This window comes from Centropristis striata, chromosome 18 (genome assembly GCF_030273125.1).
Source record: "Centropristis striata isolate RG_2023a ecotype Rhode Island chromosome 18, C.striata_1.0, whole genome shotgun sequence".
Classification (NCBI taxonomy): Eukaryota; Metazoa; Chordata; class Actinopteri; order Perciformes; family Serranidae; genus Centropristis; species Centropristis striata.
The window spans coordinates 25,615,500-25,639,784 of record NC_081534.1 but is presented as its reverse complement, the minus strand read 5'-3'; the positions used below and the strand labels follow the sequence as shown (position 1 = coordinate 25,639,784).

At 38.9% G+C, this 24,285-nt stretch overlaps 1 protein-coding gene across 2 annotated transcripts in view; it reads right to left on the bottom strand.

Moving 5' to 3' along the window:
- Nucleotides 1–1,663: 1,663 nt before the first annotated feature.
- Nucleotides 1,664–24,285, bottom strand: part of jag2b (jagged canonical Notch ligand 2b) — a 63,003-nt gene continuing 40,381 nt past the window's right edge. The window contains exons 10-26 of one of the 2 annotated variants that reach the window (XM_059356272.1): nt 22,521–22,634; nt 22,048–22,094; nt 21,028–21,201; nt 14,336–14,498; nt 14,085–14,246; nt 13,186–13,299; nt 12,548–12,661; nt 12,216–12,329; nt 11,534–11,650; nt 11,114–11,141; nt 10,410–10,495; nt 8,092–8,205; nt 7,570–7,685; nt 6,415–6,675; nt 6,174–6,305; nt 5,262–5,412; nt 1,664–5,134 (exon numbers count right to left, since the gene is read on the bottom strand). In XM_059356272.1, coding sequence (XP_059212255.1) covers nt 4,602–5,134; nt 5,262–5,412; nt 6,174–6,305; nt 6,415–6,675; nt 7,570–7,685; nt 8,092–8,205; nt 10,410–10,495; nt 11,114–11,141; nt 11,534–11,650; nt 12,216–12,329; nt 12,548–12,661; nt 13,186–13,299; nt 14,085–14,246; nt 14,336–14,498; nt 21,028–21,201; nt 22,048–22,094; nt 22,521–22,634 — 2,540 coding nt within the window. In that variant the 3' untranslated portion in view covers nt 1,664–4,601. The remainder of the gene's footprint in view (nt 5,135–5,261; nt 5,413–6,173; nt 6,306–6,414; nt 6,676–7,569; nt 7,686–8,091; nt 8,206–10,409; nt 10,496–11,113; nt 11,142–11,533; nt 11,651–12,215; nt 12,330–12,547; nt 12,662–13,185; nt 13,300–14,084; nt 14,247–14,335; nt 14,499–21,027; nt 21,202–22,047; nt 22,095–22,520; nt 22,635–24,285) is intronic. The other variant, XM_059356273.1, reaches the window with a different exon arrangement.

Below are 24,285 nucleotides of genomic sequence, written 5' to 3'. Positions count from 1 at the left end.
GTTATTCTGGTGCCAGTGGCAACAGTTAGAAGTGTTGAGTGGATCTTGAAGTGATTTCAGGTGTAAATACATAAAAGATTGTTTAGAGTCAATGTGACACATTTGAAATTCAGCTATTAAGTTAAGTTAAATTGACTTTTGTCCACTTAGTGCAGGGGTCGGCAACCTTTATGAACAAAAGAGCCATTGTTGGCCAAAAGAAGATAAAAAATGTCGGAATGGAGCCGCGAACCTTATTTTGAGCCTTACAATGAAGATAAAACAGCCTACTAAGTCTAAATTAGACAAATTTAAATCAACATTACTAATAGGCCATAATAATAATTTTATCAATATGATTTTGTAAGATATATCTCAGGAATCGTAAGCTTGCCTAGCTAGGAAAACTCAAAACTAGATTTGAAGTTGACAAAATTTAGAGGTTAAGGTGCTGGACTGTAGACTTTGGTAAGTTTTGAAAAGCTCTGATGCACATTTTAGTTGACTTTTTGATGGAATTTGAATACAAATTCCAATAGGCTGACGCAAATGATGAATAAAAATGTAAAGAAAACAGTAATTCATTTTGTATAATTATTTTGTCACAGACACAGGGAGCCACTGCAGACAGCCTGAAGAGCCACATGTGGCTCCGGAGCCTCAGGTTGCCTACGCCTGACTCTTATCATTTCTGCTTCAACATCAGGACTATGGAGGTGAATGCAAGGTTATTTTTTTTAAAATATAAAAAAAATTGAATTTGGTCTAAATAATCTGCATCTGCGCTCTACTTAATACATTCCTATGAAGCTGGAAATTATAGTTGGGGTCAGGTGACCCTTTAGAGCAATAGTGGAAATTCATCATTAAAGGCCATGCTACACTTAGTTGTACAAAGTAGTATAAAATGTGATCCAATTAGCAGTGCAGCATTGATAGACTTTCTTTGAACTGCTGTGGCAAATGTGTTAGCAAGCAGGTGCATGCTTACACATCCAGCAGATTATGGAGCAACATTAGCATCCATCACCATGTTTTCAGTTCTGTTCGTTTGTTTGCCTGTTTGTCTGCAGAATTACAGAAAAACTTGCTGTGTAGCATGGGACAAAGAAGAATCTGATCCAAATTGGAGCAGATCCAAATCACAGGGCACTACACAAATTATCTTTAAGTTACAAAATGACCTTTCACCTGCTACGGGTCATCATGTGAAAATTATTATGTTGAATTGATAAGAGTTTAGTTTGTAGATGTGTTTATGGAAAGTCCAATATTTCGTCTTCTTTTAGCTCCGTTTCTGGTTTCCACCAACTCGAGTAAACTATATGGCTCTTTAGCTGCTAAATGTTGATGACATTTGTCAGAGTGCCTGCAGTTTGGTGTTGGACAGGTAGTGTACAGTGAGTTTATCTGAGCATTTGAAAACAACTTGGTGCGGCTGGAAATTAGATGGTTTTACTGATTATAAATATCGACTTTCTACCAAAGTTTTTACCATTCGTCTCTCATTCGCCCATTCACACACCGATCAAAGTCAAGAAAAGGTCAAGAATCAACTGAAGAGCTTGGTGCTGGAGGCTGTCTGATATGACCTTTCCTCCAAGTGTTTGGTGAATTCAGATTTCTTCTCAGCGAGTGCGTTTCCAATGTTGTGTACTGCAAACCAAATATTACAAGCGTGATCCAGATGTGTCAAAACTGCTTTAATAAATAACTGGGATGATTATTTAGAACAATGAAACATCCACTAAAAGAATGGAAACCTTTTGTATAAAATTAACTTATGTCCCTTGTAGAATAAAATGTATACAATATGCATATTCAGCTTTTAACACCAGCAGTGATGCATCTTTAATTCTTTATTTTGCTGTGTCCCATTTACAGAAAATACGATGCCGTTTTGAGACAATGACATGATATGAAAAAGGGGGTCATTTTGAACTGAGTTGGTAACTTAAAAAACAAACAAAAAAAACAACACATCTGCATGGTAGCAAAAACATCTGCAAATATTGTTCCCTTCATTAAAGCCTTTAAACCAAACATGAAGCTAATGCATGATGTCCACATTTGACCTACTGACATCCACATTCATGACACTCAAAAGAGTCATGGTGGACTCATTTTTTTTTTTTTTAATCCTCCATCAAGTGTTTTATTCCAGAAATCTCGATGACAGCAAAGCGAGACAAGGAGAGCACTTTACTCAGGCGAATAAAACACGCCACTATACACCACACAATGTTTTAAAGAGTTACTTTCCTTAATATTGAAAACAAACCAACAACATAAAAAGATGACCATTGATACACAAATAATGCATTACATTAAGGCACCTGAAACAAAAGGGTTTGTGACGGGTTTAGAAATGGTTTGAGAACTTTTTAAGGCTATAATGTTGGCAGCTTTGCAGCTCTGCCTGCAGATTATCCTGATTAAACAACAAAAACATGTGATGCCTCTAATAGAGAATAACTTAAAAAAACGACTACAGCCGAAGGGATAATTCATCAAATAAGGTAGAAGTTGAGGGCTGCTTTTGCCTCACACAGGAAGAAAATCATGAGAAAGCTGCAAATTTAGCCACACCCCTTTTTGTGATGTCACAAACTGTGACATCACCGATTGACTTGCTTGGTTGACAGCTTTCTGCCCTATCTGAACACATTTCCTTTTAAATTTGTTTAAAATCTGTTTTTTTTTTGCGATGCAATCATGAAATATTAAGAGCACAAACACAGTTTTGGGATGTTTTTGCAATCTACTCTTACAGACTATATATAAAGATGCACTTGGGTAGCTCTTCACTTTCTGGAAGACACTATAAATGAACTCTCCTTTAGACCTATTTGTGATGTTTATAAGTCATTTTAGAACTTAAAGGCTGTGTTCATTTCATTATAAGTCTCAAATTTGTTTTGCAGCTTTAGAGAATTTGCTAATTTCATTTCCAAACCCTGGGAATCTATATACATCAAAGTACACGTCAGATATACATATTATTTTCTTTCCAAAGATGTTTTCTGTAATTTTAGGGGATTTTTTTTACTGTGCTGATGTTTATTTAAGTGTTAAGTTTTGTTATCTGAGGGCGTGAGGTCATTGACTCTGGCACCAAATGATGTCAATAGTGCAAGATGGCTGCGCCGATATCAGGATACTTTATCTTCAATTTGTACAGTGGGAGAAGTGGAGATGCATCATCCATCTTTATAAACAGTCAGTGAACAAGATCAATAGGTTCATTTTGCCATAGTGGTTAAGAATTTCTATGAAAAAGGGAGCTGAAGATTGAGACCAGATCTAGCAGACAAAATTGTAAATGGACATTTTTTTTAACCAGTTATTTTACGGTAGAAAAGCATCACTGATTCACCGTAATTAAAAAGCACTAAAGACGTAGCCACAACTGTTGATGTGACAATTAAATCACACGAAAGAAAGAAATGCGTCCTCGTGACTGACCATTTCTAAACCCTTCAGGAAATCCTTCCTCGGTGGTACCTCATTGTAAAGGTTCTTAACTGTGGGACTCTGGATATGAAGTGTTATAAAACGTGCCTATTTCGACTGGCATAAATAAAAGGAATGGCGTTGTAAAAAAAAAAAATAATAATATTAATCATAATAATAATAATAACAATAATAATAATAATAAAAATGTGTGACTTGTCTTTAAGTTACTTATTTCAAATATACACAGCGACTCCTTTAGTATTTACACATATGTACAGAGTATTCATTTCTGTTTTTGATCAAATACCTTGAATGGCGTTGCTGTGAAATTGAACTCTCTAGATGTACACTTATATCCCTTTGAGATTTGAGAACAAGGAGGTCAAACTGGGCAGCGCGACTCGGAGCCTCGACGCGGCTCTTAGAAAGGCACTTGCTACCAACTCAAATACTGCAAAAAATCCTCAAACAGAGCTTTCAGCCAAGACAACTGAGAGACAGGAGCAAAAAAATGGAAGGCCACATAGTAGGCACTGGGGTTTCTGTCCCCTCTCCCCCTCCAGGCCAAGTGTTTTGGTAAGGCTGGCGCATGACGGCCACAGGTGGATCGGTGGGCAAAGCCGGAAAGAGACAGAGCGAAGGGAGGGTTTCCTCTGTTACTGCGGCTGCAGCAGTCCATTTCCCTCAAAACCCTTCCTCTTACTGTCCCTTTAATGTGTATCTGCCCCCCCTCCCCTCCACAGACACTGAACAGGAGCCCGCTGACAATTTAACTAAATCATAATCATCTGTAAACAAAAAAATCTTTATACAGGTTGCTTTTTTTCTCCTTTTCGATGATTCATCGTTTCTTAAATGGTACAATTCCATAAACAAAAACATTGCAGAGAGCTTCTTTTGCCTCCTGAAAAACCGTTACATTTCAGCTCCTTCTGTACATAATTAACGAAAAATAATTGAACAGAAGCAAAAAAGGATGTTCACTGTGCTCTCCTGAATCAAAAATCATTTCAGGTGACAGTGACGAAAACATGAAGACTAAAGCAAAGAACGGCTTATTAAAACACAAAGCCTTTTTTTCTTCCCAAAAGTAGTCCAAAAATAAGAATAATCGCTGCCTTGCAGCGTCTCTCGCTTCCACATTGCGAGTCCTTTGTTTAAATTTCTTATACACAATGGTCTCTGAGGTCTTTCTGACCAGTCAAGACGGCACTGACATTTTTCCAGCGGTTGTCTTTGGGGCTGTAGCCTGGGGTCCGGTGGGGCGCTTTGAGGGGTGAACTGGAGCTGTGCATGGTACAGATCACTGCCCCACTGGACTGCACTGCAGTCTTAGAGTACTTAGAAACCTGCTGCTTTCCCGCCTCTGCTCCGCCACACTCATCCTCGAGCTCAAGCTCGCCTTCTGTCTCCTCCTCCTCCTCCTCCTCCTCCCCATCATCACACGTCCGATAGGAGGGGCCCATGAGCTTTTTGCGCTCCTGCTCGGCGTCCTTGTTGCTCTCTTTCAGCTGCTGCTGCTGCTGACTTCCCACGACGAGCCGAAGCGGCTGCCACTGGTTGTTCACGTTGTCGTCGGCGCCCAATCGTGCGTTCCTCTCGCGCTCTTTTCTCCGTTTGCGGGTCCACCAAACGCATACGATGATGCAGAAGAGGCAGAGCAAGCAGAAGAGCACACATAGAAGAGGCACCAAGTAATCTGTTGAAATGAAGACATAGGTTGAGGACAAGAAATAGAAATCAGAAGAAGTAGTGAGAAGTCACTAATGAGGAACTGAATGGGACCCACAACAAACCCCTGTGGGACACCGTTAATTATTACTCACCCACTGAGGGGGGCATGACCTGCGTTTCCACTTTGACCTCAATGACTGCCAGCATCACCGTGCTGTTGTGCCGCTTGGACAAGGTGCCCACAATGGCGCTGGCTGCCTCCTGGATCAGACTGTGGTCTGGCAGATCTTCCGGCTGGAATGACTAAGAAAGAAATACAGAAAACAGGGAAGAAATGAGACACAACAGCTGGAAACAAGCATCAGGTTCTTTCATGAGAAATATTTACAAGGTTCATTTATATGTAATTTTACATCACGGGGCTGCACAATGAAATGTAAGTTGTAGCACCTTCATGGTTCACACATATATAACATACAGCATATAGAAAGATTTAAACTAGAATAGAACAAAACTAAATAGTCTTCAAAGTCTTGAGGAACATAATGAATTTGAGGGCAACATTCAGATCATTTTAATTTTTATTTAAATTACTTAATTTGTCTACCTAAAGAATCCTGCAGATTTTTTAAAAATATAGGCACATGTTAATTCCTTTGGTCAGATTGCATTAAAAAGGTGCTATAACGCTGAATGTTACAGGGACTGTGATGAATTAAAATCTCACTGTTCCAATTGCAAAAAAAGGTACATTTTCACACAAATTTTATGCATATGGTGCTTCTGTATGCACAGGCATCCTGTGCTTTGCAGCAGCACTGGTTGGTCAGAATCTTAACTCTTGTATCATTGTATATGTATTGCAAAGCCAGATTTTGCCAATACACAGCCACAGTTCCACCCAACTCAAAGTGTTTGAGCCAAACTGGCTGCAAGAACTAATGACCTTCAGCACTGTGTTTCTCATCCAAAATGGGACACTTTTAATAACACAAGTAAGAGTAAAGTCTACAGAGTGCTAGGCAGAGAATAGGAGGGCATACAAACTTGGATCATTCACTTACTAAAGCCACCTCTACAGCATCCTGATTGGAATGGGAGAGGTCACACAGCAGGAGAAGGGCATGGTCTTTTGCCAAGCGTCGGGTGTCAGGAAGATACCTCAGCTCATAGCAGATGTTCTCCACTGTTATTCCCTGCAATTGCACACACATATTATGATCAGCAACAAAATAAAAACCACCGCTTTTCAAATGTGACTGCACAGCTGCAACAAGCTGCAGGATATGTGTCGAGATGACTCACTGGTGGTACTTTGTCTCTGTTGAAAACGAGCGTTATGCGTCCACAGCTGTTGTCCAAATGCCGGGTGTTCGGCTGGCACTTGGTGGTTGCTTGTGGTGGTGAGGGTCCAGACATGGAGCAAACCCCCCACTGACTGCAAGGCGGGGAGAAGCATGTGAGGTAGCTGTGCTCCAGACACTCCCGTCCGGCCGGGCAGGACTGCTGCGGTCTCTGGTCCGGGTCTGGAGACCGGAGCCAGCAGGGCCGACGACCACACAGCACCTAACGTCACAGAGTCAAAATATAAACCTAAATGTAGTCTCACAAAACATTTATATTGGTATGTTACCCCCTTTTTAAAACATTCTTTTAAACGATTTTTATACTGAACAAAAATTAATGAAAAACATTGGTTTGCCATCAACAAAAACCCTAAAAACACAAAAAACACAACAAAAAACTACAGTTCTGCATTAGAACATGGAAAAAAAATATGGAAAGTTCTTACACTCATCAACCGATTATATACTTTCTTCAAATTTCAGCCATCATCTCATTAAGAGCTGCAAATAACACTTCTTTTTTTTTAAACCGATAAGACTTTTTCTTGATTAAGTTATTGATAATTTGCCTGTAAAAATGTCAGAAAATAGAGAAAAAAATCCCCAAACTCAGGGTTCTGTCCAAAATATTTAGCTTACTATCATTAAATACAAAATAAAGCAGCAAATTTTTGGTATTTCTGCTTTAAAAATGATCCAAAAATCAATTGATCTTGTACTGTCACAGCACAGTTGTACATTTTAAATATTTTTTCTCATATGAATAGTTGTGATTAGTGCTTAGTTAATGTGATTGAATATGCTATATATTAATATATTTAGTAACAATTCTGGCTTAGTTTCTACATGTAATGAAATACTACAAAACAAGCAACAACTAAAAAAAGGAAATAAAAAATATGTTAAGAGCACCAACAACTAATCTCAGCAACCTTTCAAAGTGTTTATCACAGCTCAGCCAGTTTGTGTTTGTTTGAACTCTATGGTAACAGTAACTGGGGGTCCCCTGTCTCTGCACAGTTACTGGTTGTTGTTTTTTTCTTTTCTGTTGTTTGTTTGTAAGAGAGGAGCAGCAGATATTTGCTGGCACTGTGTTTTAGAAGGGCCATGTTACCTTTGTGCACTCCACTTTGCCACTGATACAACGGCAGCTGTTGCACTCTTCGTCCCAACGGCTGCCATGAGGAAACTGCAGCCCGGTGTAGCGGCAAGCCTTCCCGATACCTATAACTACACACAGACAGGCAGAAAGATGTTGAGTATTTCTAGCAGGAAGTCTTAAGTGATAAGTGTAGCCATGCACTTAAAGTTCTGCATAACAAGTTCAAACTTTGCAAAAATAAACTGATGTATGACTTGAATGAGCTGCAAATAACATTTTTTTCTTTTAAACCAATAAGACTTTTTCTTGATTAAGTTATTGATAATTTGCCTGTAAAAATGTCAGAAAATAGAGAAAAAAATCCCCAAACTCAGGGTTTTGTCCAAAATATTCAGTTTACTATCATTTAATACAAAATAAAGCAGCTAAACAATCAAATTGGTACTTCTGCTTGAAAAATGATCAAAACATCAATTGATCTTGTTAAGTAAGTTAGATGTATGACTTGAATGAGCAGAAAACAAATGTATTTACACTCTTGGCATCGGGCTCCTGTTCTACCGAGCGGACAGATGCAGCGGAAACCGTTGATCTCGTCCACACAGGTGGCGCCGTAGGCACAGGGTGAAGACTGGCACTCGTTTATGTCTGCAAAGGGAAGAAGACCATCAATTTAATGTCAGGCACACGGCCCTGGATCCTTTATAGCCAAGTAAATGCACTTAATGTTTCGAAATAGGACCATTTTTAACTTTCCAGCTCCCTTAACCCATTGAAGCCTGGAAAGCAGATACTTCGTTTTGTAGTATTTGTATAAGCTCTCAAATACTTTTTGAATTTCATTTCTAAAAAAAAATCTATTATTTAATAGAAGCGTTGACACTTCTGTTGAATTTCCAGAAAAACTTCAGGTTTTAGGGGCTTATTTTAAAATCGCCCAGAGGTTTTACAGGCATTTTTTACAGGCGTTTTAGGCTTCAATGGGTTAAAAGGCACCTAATCAGTCCAATAAGAATTATTTGCTTTCGAGTTTACTTCTCCAGTTTTCGAAATACTCAATATGCGCAGTAGTGTTTCTGCCTCCAAGTTCCCCATTGGCTTTCCATAAGGATGACGTCAAAATCCATTTTCCCAGTTCAAGGAATGTTTAACAAATATTAACCCTCCTGTTATGTTAATTTCTCAGGAACAGCAATAATGTTTGTCGGTCAATTTGACCCGGGGTATGTTTAATTATCCAAATAGACATTGTTTATATTTCATTAATAACTCCAATACAAACCATTTAAATCAATATTTAGTGCAGTGGTGTTCTTTACCTCTCACATATCATGGTTCAATGACAAGTATTCACTTGTTTTTCATAAAAAATGCATGTTAAAACATTTTCCATGTAAATTGGAAAGACCTACATATACAATATAATGGTTTTACATGACATTGATTTTTTTATTGTTATTTTATTTTACATCTTTCATTTTCTCTTTTTATGAAAAAATACTTTTAACTATTTTTTTTTAGATTTTTAAACTTTGAAATAGGTCAATCTGATCCGCAACATAACAGGAGGGTTAAACCTCCACGGATCATGAATTAATAAAAACAAGAATGATGCTTATTTATGCTTTTCACAATAAACACATTTTTAGCGACAATGATCGGCCACTGAAATAAAATTGGCTGCAAGGCTAAGACAGCTTGTTAACGGTCAACTGTGAGACTTTGCATTTCACCGAAGTTGAATTCAACATGTGCACAGATTTGTTAACCCCTACCAGTGGATCCACTTGCCACAGAACTGTCAAAAGAATTAACTGATTCTGTGGCCATTTTAGCCAGAAAATAAACAAAAATTTTGTAGAGCAGAAATGTTTTTTCCTTGTATTTCTAATTATGTCAATCATCTCATGATTTATCGGATTAATCTTGTGTTTTTCAGGGAGAAATAGCAGCCAGTCAAGATTTAAAAAAAAAACGTTCTAGTTCGTGCAGAATCAATTATAAAGCCGAATATTGGATAAAACCAAGTATTGTAGGTTTTAAATCGTATCATAAATGTGCTAATTCTGCATGTTTCACTACCAACCCTGTCGGCTATTTGACCATCTCTTTGAACGACATATCAATTGTGCCTCCCCGACAAAACTCACTGGGAACCCCCGGCGGCCATTGTCACCCAGATTCCACATGAACACAGTCTGGATGAGAATTCTCAAATTCAAGCCTGACAGAAAAGGTGAACGCTATCCGGCCGAAACAAAGGAGCGGAGAAGAAGAATTTCAGGGTCACTGGGTAATTTGTCTTCCGTGTGTGTTTGTGTGACTGTGTGAGTATGGAGGAGGGACGACCTCTGACCTCTGAGGCGTTAAAGGACAGAGGAAAAAGGGAGAGGGCGGCGTCCCGGTCTTACATTTAGGTGTCAATGTGTCCATCTCCTCCTTGTACCCCCCCTTTTCCTTTCGATCTTTCCTCGCTGCACCTATCCATCCTCTTAATATGAACACATTTCTATGATTTAAAATGCATATTCTGAAAGAACTTTTATTTACCCTTTTTAAAAAAATGTTATTTACTTTGTATTTAATTTATTTCATTTTTAATTTCTGTCTTTGTTTTTTATTTTCCCTGGGTATATTAATATATATAAGTACAATCTTGTTTCTTAAAGTAACGCCCTTTATCTGTTTTTTTCATACTGAGATATATTAGTTAATACAATTTAAACAACACTTGATTGTGTACGTGTAAATGTGTATCGTGGATGTGTGACTGTTATGTTTTATGTTCAAAATGAGAAAATGAATAAAGAGAGTTGGAAAAAAAATAAAAATAAAATGCATATTCTACTCACTGATTCGGCAGTCTGGGCCGGCGAACCCGGGAGCACACTCGCACCGGAACCAGTTGACTCCGTCCACGCAGATACCGCCGTTGTAACTGGAGAGAAAAGAGGACAGAAATAAAAACCGATTAGATGAGGCCGTACAAGAGCCACATCCTTTCCAGCTGCAACAAAGCACATCGGTTTTGTGTGTGGGTGTGTGTATGTGGAGGTGGAGGGGAGGGGGGTCACAAGGCTCAATTCAACTCATCAATACAAGCCTCCACCTTTCAGATGCTAATTGCCGTGTCCAGTCCCTCCCCTCCCCTCCTCTCATCATGCCTCTCCTTCCATTCCTCCTCAAAGCTCAGCTCCCCCCCAGGTCGCACGGGAAGAATGGACACGTACCCCCCCCCCCCCCCGCTTCCCCCCCCACCGCCACTCCACCCCCCACCTGCATTCACCATGGGGTAGGTGGGACTCTTGCCCCCCTCCCTTTCCTTAAAAAAAAAACCTCTCTCCCCACCTCTCTGTGCCCTATTCAATATCTAAGCCCCCTCCTATGGAAGATGCCCCCTTTGAGGCTTGATTTAAGGACAACTTCCACTGCTTTTAGTGGCCCTTCACCCCTCCAGCCTGCAAGGTCTGTGTGAAGTGTGGAGACGAGGGAAAGAAGGGCGACGGGGATGAAAGTGGGGTAGAAAGGTTTGTGTGAGGAAGGAGACTGAACGTACCATGGATGAGGGTTGCAGTCGTTTATATCTGTGGGAGAGAACGACAAAAAAAGAGACGTTTAGAGTTGAGTTGTTGCAGTGAAATATTTCATTGACTTCATATAGGATGTACAGATATTATTCAGGAGAAAACACTGATAATAATGGAACGAATGTCCCAAACAAGTCAATATTTTTATACCAGTATTGACAATAAAGTAAAAAATTAAATACTGATATCATGCCAATATAACAATTCTGATTATATATGTAAATATTTCAGCGCCTCTTAAATAATTTACAGGTGTAAATTACTTTTTTTTTTTTCAACTGTTATGAATTTTTTTAGATCTTATATTAAAGTGCATGATAAACGCATCACATCTGTGATCATGGTGATTTTTTTGTTACTTGTATGCTAAACTAGAGGGAGAAACTAACTTTGTCCACAGGTTGGACCTTCCCAGCCCTCTTTGCAGATGCAGGTGAAAGTGTCTCCTCCTCCCACACAGGTTCCACCGTTCGAACAGGGACTGGAGGCACATGTGCTGTTCTTGGCTGTAAGAAAAGAGAAATCACATTAAATCTGTTTTTCTGATTTCCTTTTAACCTTGAATAACTTCAATTTCAAAGACACAGAATATCTCTTTATCTTATACAGGTGCATCTCAATATATAAGAATATGATGAAAAAGTCAATTTCCAGTAGTTCAAGTCAAACAGCCCCAACCAAGTATTGAGTGCATATAGATATACATAGTTTTCAGATGTCAACATTTCCATATTAAACACACTTTTTTTATTATTATTTTGCTTTCTAATTGGACTTATGTAATATAAAACATTTTTGAGACACTGAATTTTAGGTCTTCATTAAATGTAAGCCATAATCATTATAATTACAATAAATTAAATAAATGAAGACATTAAATGTTTAATTCTGTGTGTAATAGATCTATATAATGTGTTATTTCCTCCTTTGAATTGAATTACTGACATAAATAAACTTTCTATGATATTCTACTTTAATGAGATGCACCTGTACTCTAAAACTCCTAAAGCAGAACTGTTAAAATCAGTCATTTGCTTCCTCCGACTGGTAGATTTCCTCCTGCGGCCTCACCTGTGTTGCACGTGTTTCCTCCCCAGCCAGGTAGGCAGGCGCAGCGGAACGCATCCCCGTGGTCGTAGCAGGTGCCTCCATTACTGCAGGTGGTTGCGTCACACTGGCTCTCGCCTGGTCAGGATTACAGACAAACACTGAGGTCAAACGCTCGCACGTGATCTTTGTTTGACTCTTCATGTCATCAGTAATAAATATCATCCAATCTACTCTCGGTTTCAGCATCATGGAAACACATTTTAGCTGTCAAAACATACAAAGATGTGTCAGCGTGGTGGAGCTGGGGCCATGAACATAAACACACACATTAACACAGACTCCACATGACTCACGGGAATGGCAGGTCTTGCCCTTCCAGTTGTCGGCACACTCGCAGTAGAAGTCGTTCACCAGGTCGACGCAGCGGCCGCCATTTTTACACGGGTTGTGTCTGCACTCGTTGACATCTGCAGGAACGACAAAACAGGATTTGATCTTTAAGCTCGACACTAAGCATGACCTTTTTTGGCAAGAACAACCTTGAACTCTCATATGCACTGATTTTCATACGGACTTTATTACTGTGGAATATTTCTTTCTTTTTTAAATATACTATACCTGAAAATGTGCAATAATTTGTGCAATAAATTGTCCTTCAACGTGCAATATATCTATGAACACTACATAGCATCATACCTGCTTCTGGCAAATTGAATTGAAGACTGTGCACTTTACCTCCCTTTCTTGCCTATGTTTACATTATATCGTATATATTCTTTACATTTACCGGTACTTGCATATGTATGTTTATGTTTATATTGTATATTTTTATATTTTATATAAATTTTATTTATTGTCGCACTGCTTTTTGGAGTCAGCTCTCAAATCTCATTGTACATGTGTATAGTGACAATAAAGGCATTGTATTCTATTCTATTCTAAATGATGCATAAACTGGCTGAAAAGTTGAATAATTGTGCTGAAGACTCACTGAGGTCGCAGAGTCGACCCTCCCAGCCGTCAGGACAGACGCACTGAAAGGTGTTCACCAGGTCAATGCAGGTTCCTCCGTTTCCACAGGGGTTACTGACGCAGTCGTTTATATCTGAAAAAGTGAGGATGAAATGTTAAGACAGACCAAACACTTCCACATGGAAAACACTCAGATGTTTGTCTGATTTTTTTGAGATTCTTTATTTTAATCCTCTGCCTAAGTAAGTAAGTAAAGTTTATTTATAGAGCACTTTCCACAGATACAATCACAAAGTGCTTTACAGAAAAAAAGGGGAACATTAGACAACATAATTAAATCACAATGAAACATAAAATTATAAAACAATATGTACAATGCAAACTGGTCATCCAACTGCCTGTCTATAAAGATAGGTCTTAAGGTGAGTAAGAGTTTGGGTGCCACATTTTCTTCACTTTAGAGTTCATGAAAAAGTTTCCACACACTTGAAAGAGTTTATGAAGGCCCATAAAACATTATTAAACCATTCTAAGAAATGAATAGGTAATGTAAAGTTTATTAATGTATTAGTTAACAATAAATGTTAACAGACAAGTTTTGGATGGCTGTCATCATATTTTATGACATCATCGACCTGATAAAACAAGTTTTTTTTATTTAATCAACTTTCTTTGATGACTATAAATTGCTGCTTAAAACAGATACAAAAATAGATTAAAGCTGAATATTTTGTGAAAAATATATAATTTAGGACTTTGCAACTCACTGGAGATATTGGAATTAATAACCTTAATAATCTTTATCAGAATTCAAATAAAAACGTTAGAAATGAAGCTTAAAACGATCCAGTGCGGCCCTAATTTGAGGTACGATCTATAACAAAAAGGTAAAAATCTCAAGGTAAGAGCTGAACGTACTTTCATGACAGTAGATGCCATTAAATCCTGGATCACACATGCAGGTGAAGTTGCCTCCTGGCTGGCTGAGGCAGTGTCCTCGAGGCCCGCACACGTTGGAGGAGATGTGTCGCACTCCAGCTGAGTCGTTGGTCGCTACAGCAACGGTGCAGCTGTCAATCACTGCGAGATAAGGAGGAAAAACGGTTTTAATTGATTCATTTTCTTTGATGTAGTAGTTCCTTTGATACTGTGTAGAAGACTTCAGTCACCTTGACACGGGGTGGTTCGGCAGTCCTCTTTGAGCCGTTCACACGTCTTTCCCTCGTAGTCTTCGGGACAGGCGCAGTAGAAGTCCTGCTCCATGCTGTGGCACTTGGCCTCGTTCTCACACGGGTTTGGATCACAAGCGTCTGAGGGGGACCAGCCAGAGATCTGAGAGAATCAAGAAGAGAAAGATATTGCATTTAAAATAGGGTCAAAAGGGGATTCAATTCAAAATAGTCCACCGTCTTCATTGGACCAAAGATAGACTGTCTAAGATTAAGACGGGTATTGACTAGGGTTGTCAAAAGTATCGATACTCAAAAAAGTATCGATACTAAAACGTTGTATCCGGATACAATACTCATTTTCAAAAGTATCGAGTATCTGAAGCTTGTTATCATAGTTGCAGTTTCTTTTTGCATTTTTTATTATAACTATTTAACCTGTGGTTCTGTTCATTTTTACATGTTGCATTTTTCTTGTTAATAAAAATATTTCTGTTAAATTTTGGGGTCTTTGTTTTTATCCTTGTGGTATCGAAAATGGTATCGAGTATCAAATATTTTCCTGGGTATCGGTATCGAGTTGAAAATTTTAGTATCATGACAACCCTAGTATTGACTCTATATGTGATCCATGCAGACAAGCTCCTGCCACATTACTGCACATGTTTTGGTCATGCCCTATGCTGTACAGTTTCTGGCATTCTATCTTTGAGGCATTCTCTGGAATATGTGGGAAAACAGTGCATCCATCTCCACTGATTTCACTATTTGGTGTGGCTCCGGTGGGTGCCACTTTTTTCTGGGAACAACCTCGCCATGATGGCCTTCTGCTCCTTGTTGGCCAGGAGACTTATCCTGTTTAAATGGAAAGATGCTTTCCCCCCCAACATATGACCAGTGGATTAGGGAGGTCATGAGTCATGTTCACTTAGAATTTCCCTCTTACAGTATATCTAATTTTTTCTATGTCATTTTGGCAGCCATTTATTTCCTTTGTTGAAAGCATGGCAGCTACTAACATTTCTATGTAACCCAAATGTATATATGTATCTGTTTGTTTGTTTTTTTCTCTCCGTTGTGATTTCCTTTTTTATTTACCTAGTTTGTGTAAGTGTCGGTGTCTGGATGTATTGAAATTTGCTTGGGGTCCAGTACTTGTGGGTGGGGGGCATTGGGAAATTTGAAAAATAAAAAAAGACCTTGATCAAAAAAAAAAAAAGGGGGTTTCAGTGCATTGCCGAAGGTCAGGCGAGTTTAACAGACCTCATCGTCAAATTAAAATGGTTTCTCTGTGATTATAAGAACAAGAGAAGATGAGAGTGAAGCCAAATGAGGGACAGAGAAAGCAGATCTTAAGTCTGTGCAGGTGAGCGGCTTAGTTGGCTCAAGCTCGCCGCCGCTGTTCAGAACAAATCGAAGGTAAGTGGACGAGCGAAGTAAGCCTCAGAAAACTTTCCCTAAGCTCATCAAGGGAATCCACGCTTTTCAGTTTTACATGTGTGCCCTGCTTAATCTTGCAAGATTATTCTGAGACAGAAGCCTGGCAGAAGAAAGAAAGAAAGAGAGAGGGAGAGAGAGGAGAGAGATCGCCTATTATGAGGACAAATATTGACTCTGGTCCAACATCATGCAGAGCCACAGTGAATATAATAAAGATAAATCATCCGTCAAACCGCCGGGACACAGAAAGAACCCAACTAGAGGCCACGGTGACATATTTTGCCATTTCTACATGCAGCAATACAGAGGTTGGAGTGAAAATCTCTCAGTTTATGTAAACAGAAACCTGCCGTGCATAAACTCTGGGTTGCACCTTGTTGCCATTTAAGGTGCTGAACGCGGGAGCGAGAGCTGGGCAGCAGGGTGGGTGAAGCCTGCGGTCACACAGTTTATTTTACTCTAAGTGTCAGGGCCAGATACATTTTTCTCTTTACTATTTGCATGTGTGTGGCCAGGGGGAGCGTGTCTGAGGGCAAGAGTGCCCATAAATCTTCAGCACATTAACTCGACTGTTTGGGCTGTTCACAGCGCAGGGGACATTTTTTACTGCAGCCGACAGGTTGAGAATTTATACGAAGGAGAAAACCACAAGGCAGCGTCATGTCATTTACTTGGGGGTAAATATAAATACGTTCTGCAATAAAACTGACTTTTGATGATTGCATGTAGCCTTGGCTTTTACTGCAGGGTGTTTAAATGCAAATTTGCAAAAGCTGCCACTACGCACATGCATTCACACATACAACTGACCTGCATGGCAAATTTCAACCTCCAAGGGTGAAAACTGTGGAAGCTAAAAAGGGGGGGGACAGTTTTGTGGACCAACCAACAGATCGAGCTTCAGAGCTGCTGGTTGCAGATAAAAATCCGTAACTAGGTCACTTGATTGTAAACTGCCCATTTAAACAATGACATGCATGTTGGAGTAAGATCCTTTGCGTCTAAATTTCTCTTCTTCAGATAGATTTTAAGCCCACATTGCACCTGAAACAGCTAAATATTCATGCTTTTAAAGCCTTTGAGAGCAGCTCATAACACAAGGTTTTAAGTTTATTCTTAACCATGAAAAAAGCAGTGGACGTCTAAAAATTAGGTCCTGTTCTGGAGCTTTTGATCATTTCACATCACTTTCATCAGCAAATGGAGTTTGCGAAGATGTCATGGAGCTGTAGAGGTTCCTCATTTCCATTTTTTCCAGAATTCCTGACAATTTCATGACAACTTGGTAAACTTAATTTGCTGATGAAGATCATGTGATGTAACCGAACGCTCCAGAATAAACCTTGCAGTGAGGTAGGTTTCTTCACCAGCTTAAAACACATACAGCCTCCATTCATATTCTGTCTCACCAAAACTTGCCATTTGTAATGCATTTATGTGTTCACACTGACAATTCAGTCAAAATGTAGTGCACAAAGAACACTTTTACAACCTAAAGTTGAGTCCATTTTCGATCGAACTCTGGTGCGGTTAAAAACTTGTTACGGTTTGATTATTCGCCAGTGAGCGATCCATCATACTTTGGTGCGGACCAAAACAATCAGTCTGAGACCACTAATAGAGAGGGTCTCTGTCCGTCTCCAAATTAACTCTAATGTGTTTTGATTGTACTGTGAACATAATTATACCGACCCAATTATAAGAAATTAACCAAAAAGCAGCCGATTGCAGATGTTTGATTGACATCTGGGCCGAAGAACAAATACAGGAGATGTTGAATAAAGTCCATAAAAACAATGACAGTATAAAATCATTCAAAATCAACCAGAGAAAGGACTCGTGCACATCTTAGATCAGTGCAGAGTCAAGGTAAAAAACAACAACTTTGACAGGAATATTTCATTGTTAATATCCATGTTTGGATTTTCACCACTAACTTTCCAACCAATAAGAAATAATAATGCAAGTAAATTTCCAGATAATTAAAAAAAAAAAAAAAAATCTTCTTTGGTCCGTAAAAGCAAACCAGACTAAACACAAAACGAACCCAAAGTATCGATTTCTCTCTGATTCAGACTAACCAAAGCAGAGTTGGGTTGTGAAAGCACCCTAACAGAACTCATGGAGCACTGGACACTTCTTCCCCTCAATGTTCAACATCTTTGGCAAATAATGAAGCTGTAGTGGTTGCTCAGGTGAATGCTACAATAATGAAAAATGACGTAGATTTTTAGGCTATAGTGACACATAAGCGAATGTAACATTGGGTGTTATTCACCCGAGCTTCCATTCTATGTGGGCAACAAGACATTTATTCTGGTGGTTCTTTGCAAATAAACTACATAAGCAGCACTGCTCCCAGTAGACCACATAAAACAGACAGTGACAATCACCATAAACAATATTTTTATAATATAATTTATATGTGCAGTATTCTTTTCCATATCCAACTGCTGACTCCACATTGCATATAATGTTCCTAAAGTGTTTTATTTTTTTAAAATTATTAATACTTTTTATATTTCTACTAGTTTATATTGTAAATTGTCAATATTTTATTATATTTTTTACTTCTTTATTTGCTTATATTTCTAGTTCATACTGCTGTTAACTATTTAATGTTTTTTGCTATCCACTTTGCTGCTGTAACACTTGAAATTTCCCCATTCTGGGACAAATAAAGGGGGAAAAAAGGACTAAATCATTAAACTGGCATGGCATGATCAAGCATGTCACCTACAAAGAAAGTAAATGTGACTCTTTTTCTTGAGCATTTCCACCGGGATTCAATCTGTCCTTATTTCTTGTGAAGATTCAGATCAAGAACGAGCAACCACACAGTTACACAATCAAACTTCTGCGGACTTGAAAGCAGGAGACACTAATGAGAGAAATATGATGCAGGAGGCGTCGTAGTTTTGGCACTGCGGGGCAGGAATGTGCACCGTGCCATAGCAGGCATCAGAGCTCTGTAGTATGTGGGCAGAAATCCAGCGTCACCTCATTCAGAGAGGCTCATATTTATAGTAGAGATGCTAAAACAGGATTGGCTCCTGACCAGCAATGTCCTCCATTCAGGACCCAGGAGATGCAGCGAAGTGTCGGTTTCCTCACTGCTAACCTACATTAGCTGCAAACACACACTTCGCATAGAGGAAGGCTGCAGCAGAGACACCAATACGTCTGCATGAAACAAAATGATCAACTACAACAGAAGAGTGCAGTAAAACCTGGGCTCGAGCTGGGAACATGTTACACAACTTTTAGGCAGATCATGATTTGGCAAAGGACGGTTTGGCTTCGATCTCAGTGCTGTAATAACTACTGCAGTTTGAGCATTAAGTCAATAATAAATCTTCTTTTCACCAAATCATGGCTTAGATTGCCATGGAAGAATCATACAAGTTATACAGTAAATTGCTAGGGATTACCCTCCTGTTATGTTGCGGGTCAAATTGACCCATTTCAAAGTTTAAAAATCTTTTAAAATAAAGTATTTTTTAATAAAAAGAAAAAAATTAAAAATGTAAAAAAAATATTTTTTTAAAGTAATGTCATGTAAAACCATTGCATTTCATATGTATGTCCTTCCAATGTAAATAAAAAAAGCTTTAATATGCATTTTTTTAAATGAAAAACAAGTGAATTATCCTCATTGAATCAGGATCTGTGAGAGGTAAAGAATATCATTACACTAAATATTGATTGAAATGGTTTGTAATGGAGTTATTAATGAAATACAAATAATGTTTAAGGGATTTTTTGGTTTCTGACACTTTTGGATAATTAAACAAATTGACCCCTGAACATTATTGCTGTTCCTGAGAAATGAACATAACAGGAGGGTTAAGTAGGATTTTTTTTTTTAATATCTAACTTCATGTCAAAGTATTTTCTCTTTATACCAGCACTGCTGAATCTATGTTGTCATCTTCTCATTCCTGACAGAAACTCCATGGTGTTAAAGTTGCAGAAAGACACATGAGAAAAGGTCGATTTTTATGTCAATTTCGGGGCATCGGGTTTGTGAATAATCAACTCTCACAGATGCACTCCTACTCATGAACAAGTTGTATTTGTCCTAATTTGTCGTAAGTATGTGCAGTGAATATTTGCTCCATAATAACAAGCAAAATAGCTATTTAATAGGACAATGTAATGGCGAAAGAGGCTTTGATTTCTCAGATCTTCCAGGTAAATTACACCTCGATACTGCACAAAGGAAGGCACAGAAGGAGATTGATATAAACAAGAGTAAAACACGAGTGAACCACGAATGGATGGGCATCAATCTGGGACTTTAAAATAAAGATTTAGTTGGTGTTTTTTCTGATAGTAAATACCAAAAGTGTTTTCTAGTTTGAGTTGGAATTCTTACAGTTGTTTCTTGCTCTGGACAGCAGCCAGGGTGCTAACCGTAGCAATGTTGCCAACGCAAGATGTGCTCTGGTTGTTGTTGCAACAGTGGCACCAACAATAATACCAGCAGGAAACGCCATGTGGAGATAAGTGGTCCATTTCCACTTTAAGAGAGTTTAGTGGGTCTGACATTGAACCCTCTTATGAGCAAACCTCTCAGAAAACATTAAGAGAAGTTTAGGATAAGAATCAGAAAATGTTCTTGCGGAAAACATAAAATCTCACAAATCATTGGTCCCAATTTAGCTGCAAAGTTTTGGTTTGTAAATCACATTTTTTTAAATTAAAATAACATTAAATATCAGGCATACATTGTTAATGTGGTAGGTGACTATAAAAGCTAGAAACGGCTGATTTTCTTATAAATTTCTATTATATATTGTCAGTAACAATCACTCCTGTGTTCCAGTGGCACATTGTGTTAATCCACAATTATAGTGTCATTGATTATTAAACCACCTGAGCATTATGTTAGCAAAGCTGAAAACTGTTTTGTGCTGATTTGAGGAGCAATAAAATGATCCATCCTCAGGCTGGTTGACCATCTAGAGGTAAAGTTGGAGATTTTTACAGGTTAAAATGATTTTTTCTGCCCTTGTCAATGTCTTTACTATATTTTCAATTCATTTTGTCACTAATTTCATGAATAAAACAGGTTGCTTTCATGGAAAACAACACAGACATTTTCTGGGAGGCCACAAACTTCTAGAGTATGTAATGTGTTCCTACTGAAGTTCAAAGGCCATAAAAACAAAAGGCTGCCCCCCAGTTTATAACAGTCTCTGTATCCACAATAATCCCGTCCAATGTGACCTGTGGAACATGACACTCACCTCACACAGCTGTCCAGCAAACTGTGGTGGGCACTGACACACAAAGCTGTCCAACACGGCGTGGCACTGGCCCCCGTTCTGGCACGGTCTGCTCTCACACTTGTTCCTCTGGATTTCACAGTGAGTCCCCACAAAACCTGGTGGGCACTGGCAGTGGTAACCCCTCGGGCCCTCCTAGAGAAGAAAACCAAGACAAAGGTAAGGCGGGCTGTGGGCGCAGGGTGCAGCAGCTCAAAGTACGAACCGACGTGGAATCTACAGTCGTGGAAAAAATGATGGTAACGCTTTATATTAAGGTCCTTGTAATAACCATTAATTAACTATTAAGTATTAAATTAATTAATTAAGTAATAAGGCCCTTTTAAGTCCTTACAAGATGCTTATTAACATTACTGTGTGTTTATAAGCCTATATAAGTGTTAATGATGGCATTATAATACAGCTAATAGCAGGCTATAAGAGATGTATAATAAGAACATTAATAAAAGCCTCATGAGTATCTTATAATTCTTCATAATAGCATTACAAACACCCATAATCCACCCATTATGTCTTTGCCATGCCTTTATTAATCTTTTGTTTGCTTATTGATATTAAAATATACTTTATTGCTCATCTATTATAAGTTAACTATGCACTTGTTAACAGTTAACTATGCTTTTTGCAGCTAAAGGGATCTAAAGCGAGAACAATGCCTTATTACTTGTTAATTAATGGTTATTACAAGGACCTTAATATAAAGCGTTACCAAAATTATTAGACCACCATTTTCTTCAATTTCTTGTTCATTTTAATGCCTGGTACAACTAAAGGTGCATTTGTTTGGACAAATATAATGATAACAAAAATAGCTCATAAGAGTTTAATTTAAGAGCATGATATCTAGCCATTTTCTATGGTTTTCTTGATCATGAGTTCGGTTATTATCAAGAAAGCCATGGAAAGTGTCTCGATATCAGAAAACAAGGGTGGTCTAAACATTTTTTCCATGACTGTAGATTCAAATGAAAACATGCATACCTTGCATGTTGCTCCATTCTTGCACTGACCGTGGCAGCCATTGATGTCTGAAGAGGAAGAATACATGAAAAATGATTAAATAATATGAAGAATGTTAAGTATTTATCACCTTAACCACCATAAAGTACAATCTTCAATGTGGGATGTGCACAGATTATGTGAAAGTTTGGAAAATAAATGACTAGTGAAGCCAAGCGAGTGCCAGATAAACGTTGTGCCAGATAAAAAAGAACTAGGCATGCAAGTTCAGTCACGATGATTCAGTTTGCCAGAGAGAGACGGGTTACCACATGTGAGGAAGAAGCTGGTGATGCTAAACTACACCTACGGTATGTTGTGAGTCCAGGAAGTGAGAGGAGGCGTTTGAAAGTAGCCAGAAGAAGATGAAGAAGAAGAAGGATACGCCAGTGGAAGAAGGGGCAGAACATTTAGAAGTGACTTTTTTTTTTTCTTAAAAGGAAAAAAATACTGACTGATGTCACAGTTTTGTCCGGACCATCCTCGAAAACAGGCGCAGAGATATCTGCCAATCAAATTTTTGCAAGAGAAAGCGTTCACACAGGGCTTCCCTGCACACTCATTTGCATCTGTGAAGGCAGGAAGTAGAAGGAGAGCGAGTCCATCAGTTGAAACAAACCCAATAAAAAGGACACAGAGCAAGAAAAGACACCAGAAACCCAACCATTGAAACCCTGATGAGGTCATCGGGGGTATTTGGTTATGTCGGCTTGTGCTTAAAAGTCTGTGTTGTAGAACAGATGCCACTGGTTGCATATTGGGGAACGTAGGATCCAGTGGTTTTGGACTTCTGTTGGCTTTTGCTGCTTCAATTGTAATAATCTTCTTCTTGTGAGCTCCCAAACTTCATGGCAACACAATGCTAAAATCACAGGACTACACCTTAAACTCAATTTTAAGGGTTAGTAAAGGTCTCAGGTTCGTTGATTGGAAGCCCAAGATTAAACACAACCTGAGAAAAAAAAAGACTGGTCTCAATGCAAGCTTTTTATTAAGGTCACAGATAAAGTTATGCAGCGCTGGTCTCAGACTGACAGGATCCCACTCAGAATGAGCCCCGATTTCTGTAATAATTTACATTTCATCTTCTACAGAAATTGGACATTCATACAACCGAGTTCTATTGGCCAGTTACCAATGAGGTGGACAGGCCAACAGCAGTCCAAGTCTTGTTAGGTGATTGTGATACACAATGTATGTGTGTGTTGTTCGGGCACGTGTCTATGAGCTACAAAGCCTAAACATCACTGTGGTCACATTTTACTTCTGTGAGAACACAAACTGTCTGACTGAAATATAAAAAAGCGGAACTTTGCTGCATTATTTCGACAACTTCCCACCATGATATCCTGACACACATGGTGCCTATAGATTTGTTAGATCTTCTAGTTTTATATGATATCTCCAATATATTCCTAAAAGTGAGCCCGCCACAGCCTCTGGAAAAAAACAGCGAAAATACTGCCGGCCTGCCGGCTAAATATCGATACTTTACGGCCATGAATCGATATAATATTGCCGTTCAAAATATCGCGATACTATGCTGTAACGATCTTTCCCCCCAGCTCTACTGTCTGGCTTTTTCTTGCTGTAAGCTGTCAAATAAAAAGTTAAAATGATCAACATGGGTCTATTAATTTAACTCGATTTGATATAGTATTTCCTGTTGTGTGAATGATCCCATCAGAGTGTAAATTCACAGAACTCATCAAGAAAAGCTTCAGAGAAACAACAGCTGACACGTAACAGTTCAGATCTGTTCGATACAGATGAATGAGTGCACCACCTCCGAAGACATCAAAAGTGTTGCAACAAAGAAAAAGGACCACCGCTGCTCAAATATTCAAAGCGAGGGAGAGAGGAGGGAGGGTGCAGTCTGCAGGGAGTCCTGCTCTGCTCACTCACACACCTGTCTTCTCTCTGAAACCCTAAACTCTCCACACACACAATCGCCAGGTAAGACAGGAGGCCGGTGGCTGCCTGTAAGCTGAGATCTGAGCTGGTAAGATGACACTGAACTCCTGGGATCTCTTTCCTACCTTCACCCCCCCATACACACACACACACATATATATACACACACACACTTTGTTTACTGGTCGTAATCCGTTTCCTGGCTTCACGCCGGTCACGTCCGCTGGTCGGGACGGGAGCGATATAAAAAAACGAATGCCACCCGCCAGCAACAGACAAACAAACAGCCGGATATAGACACGCTAG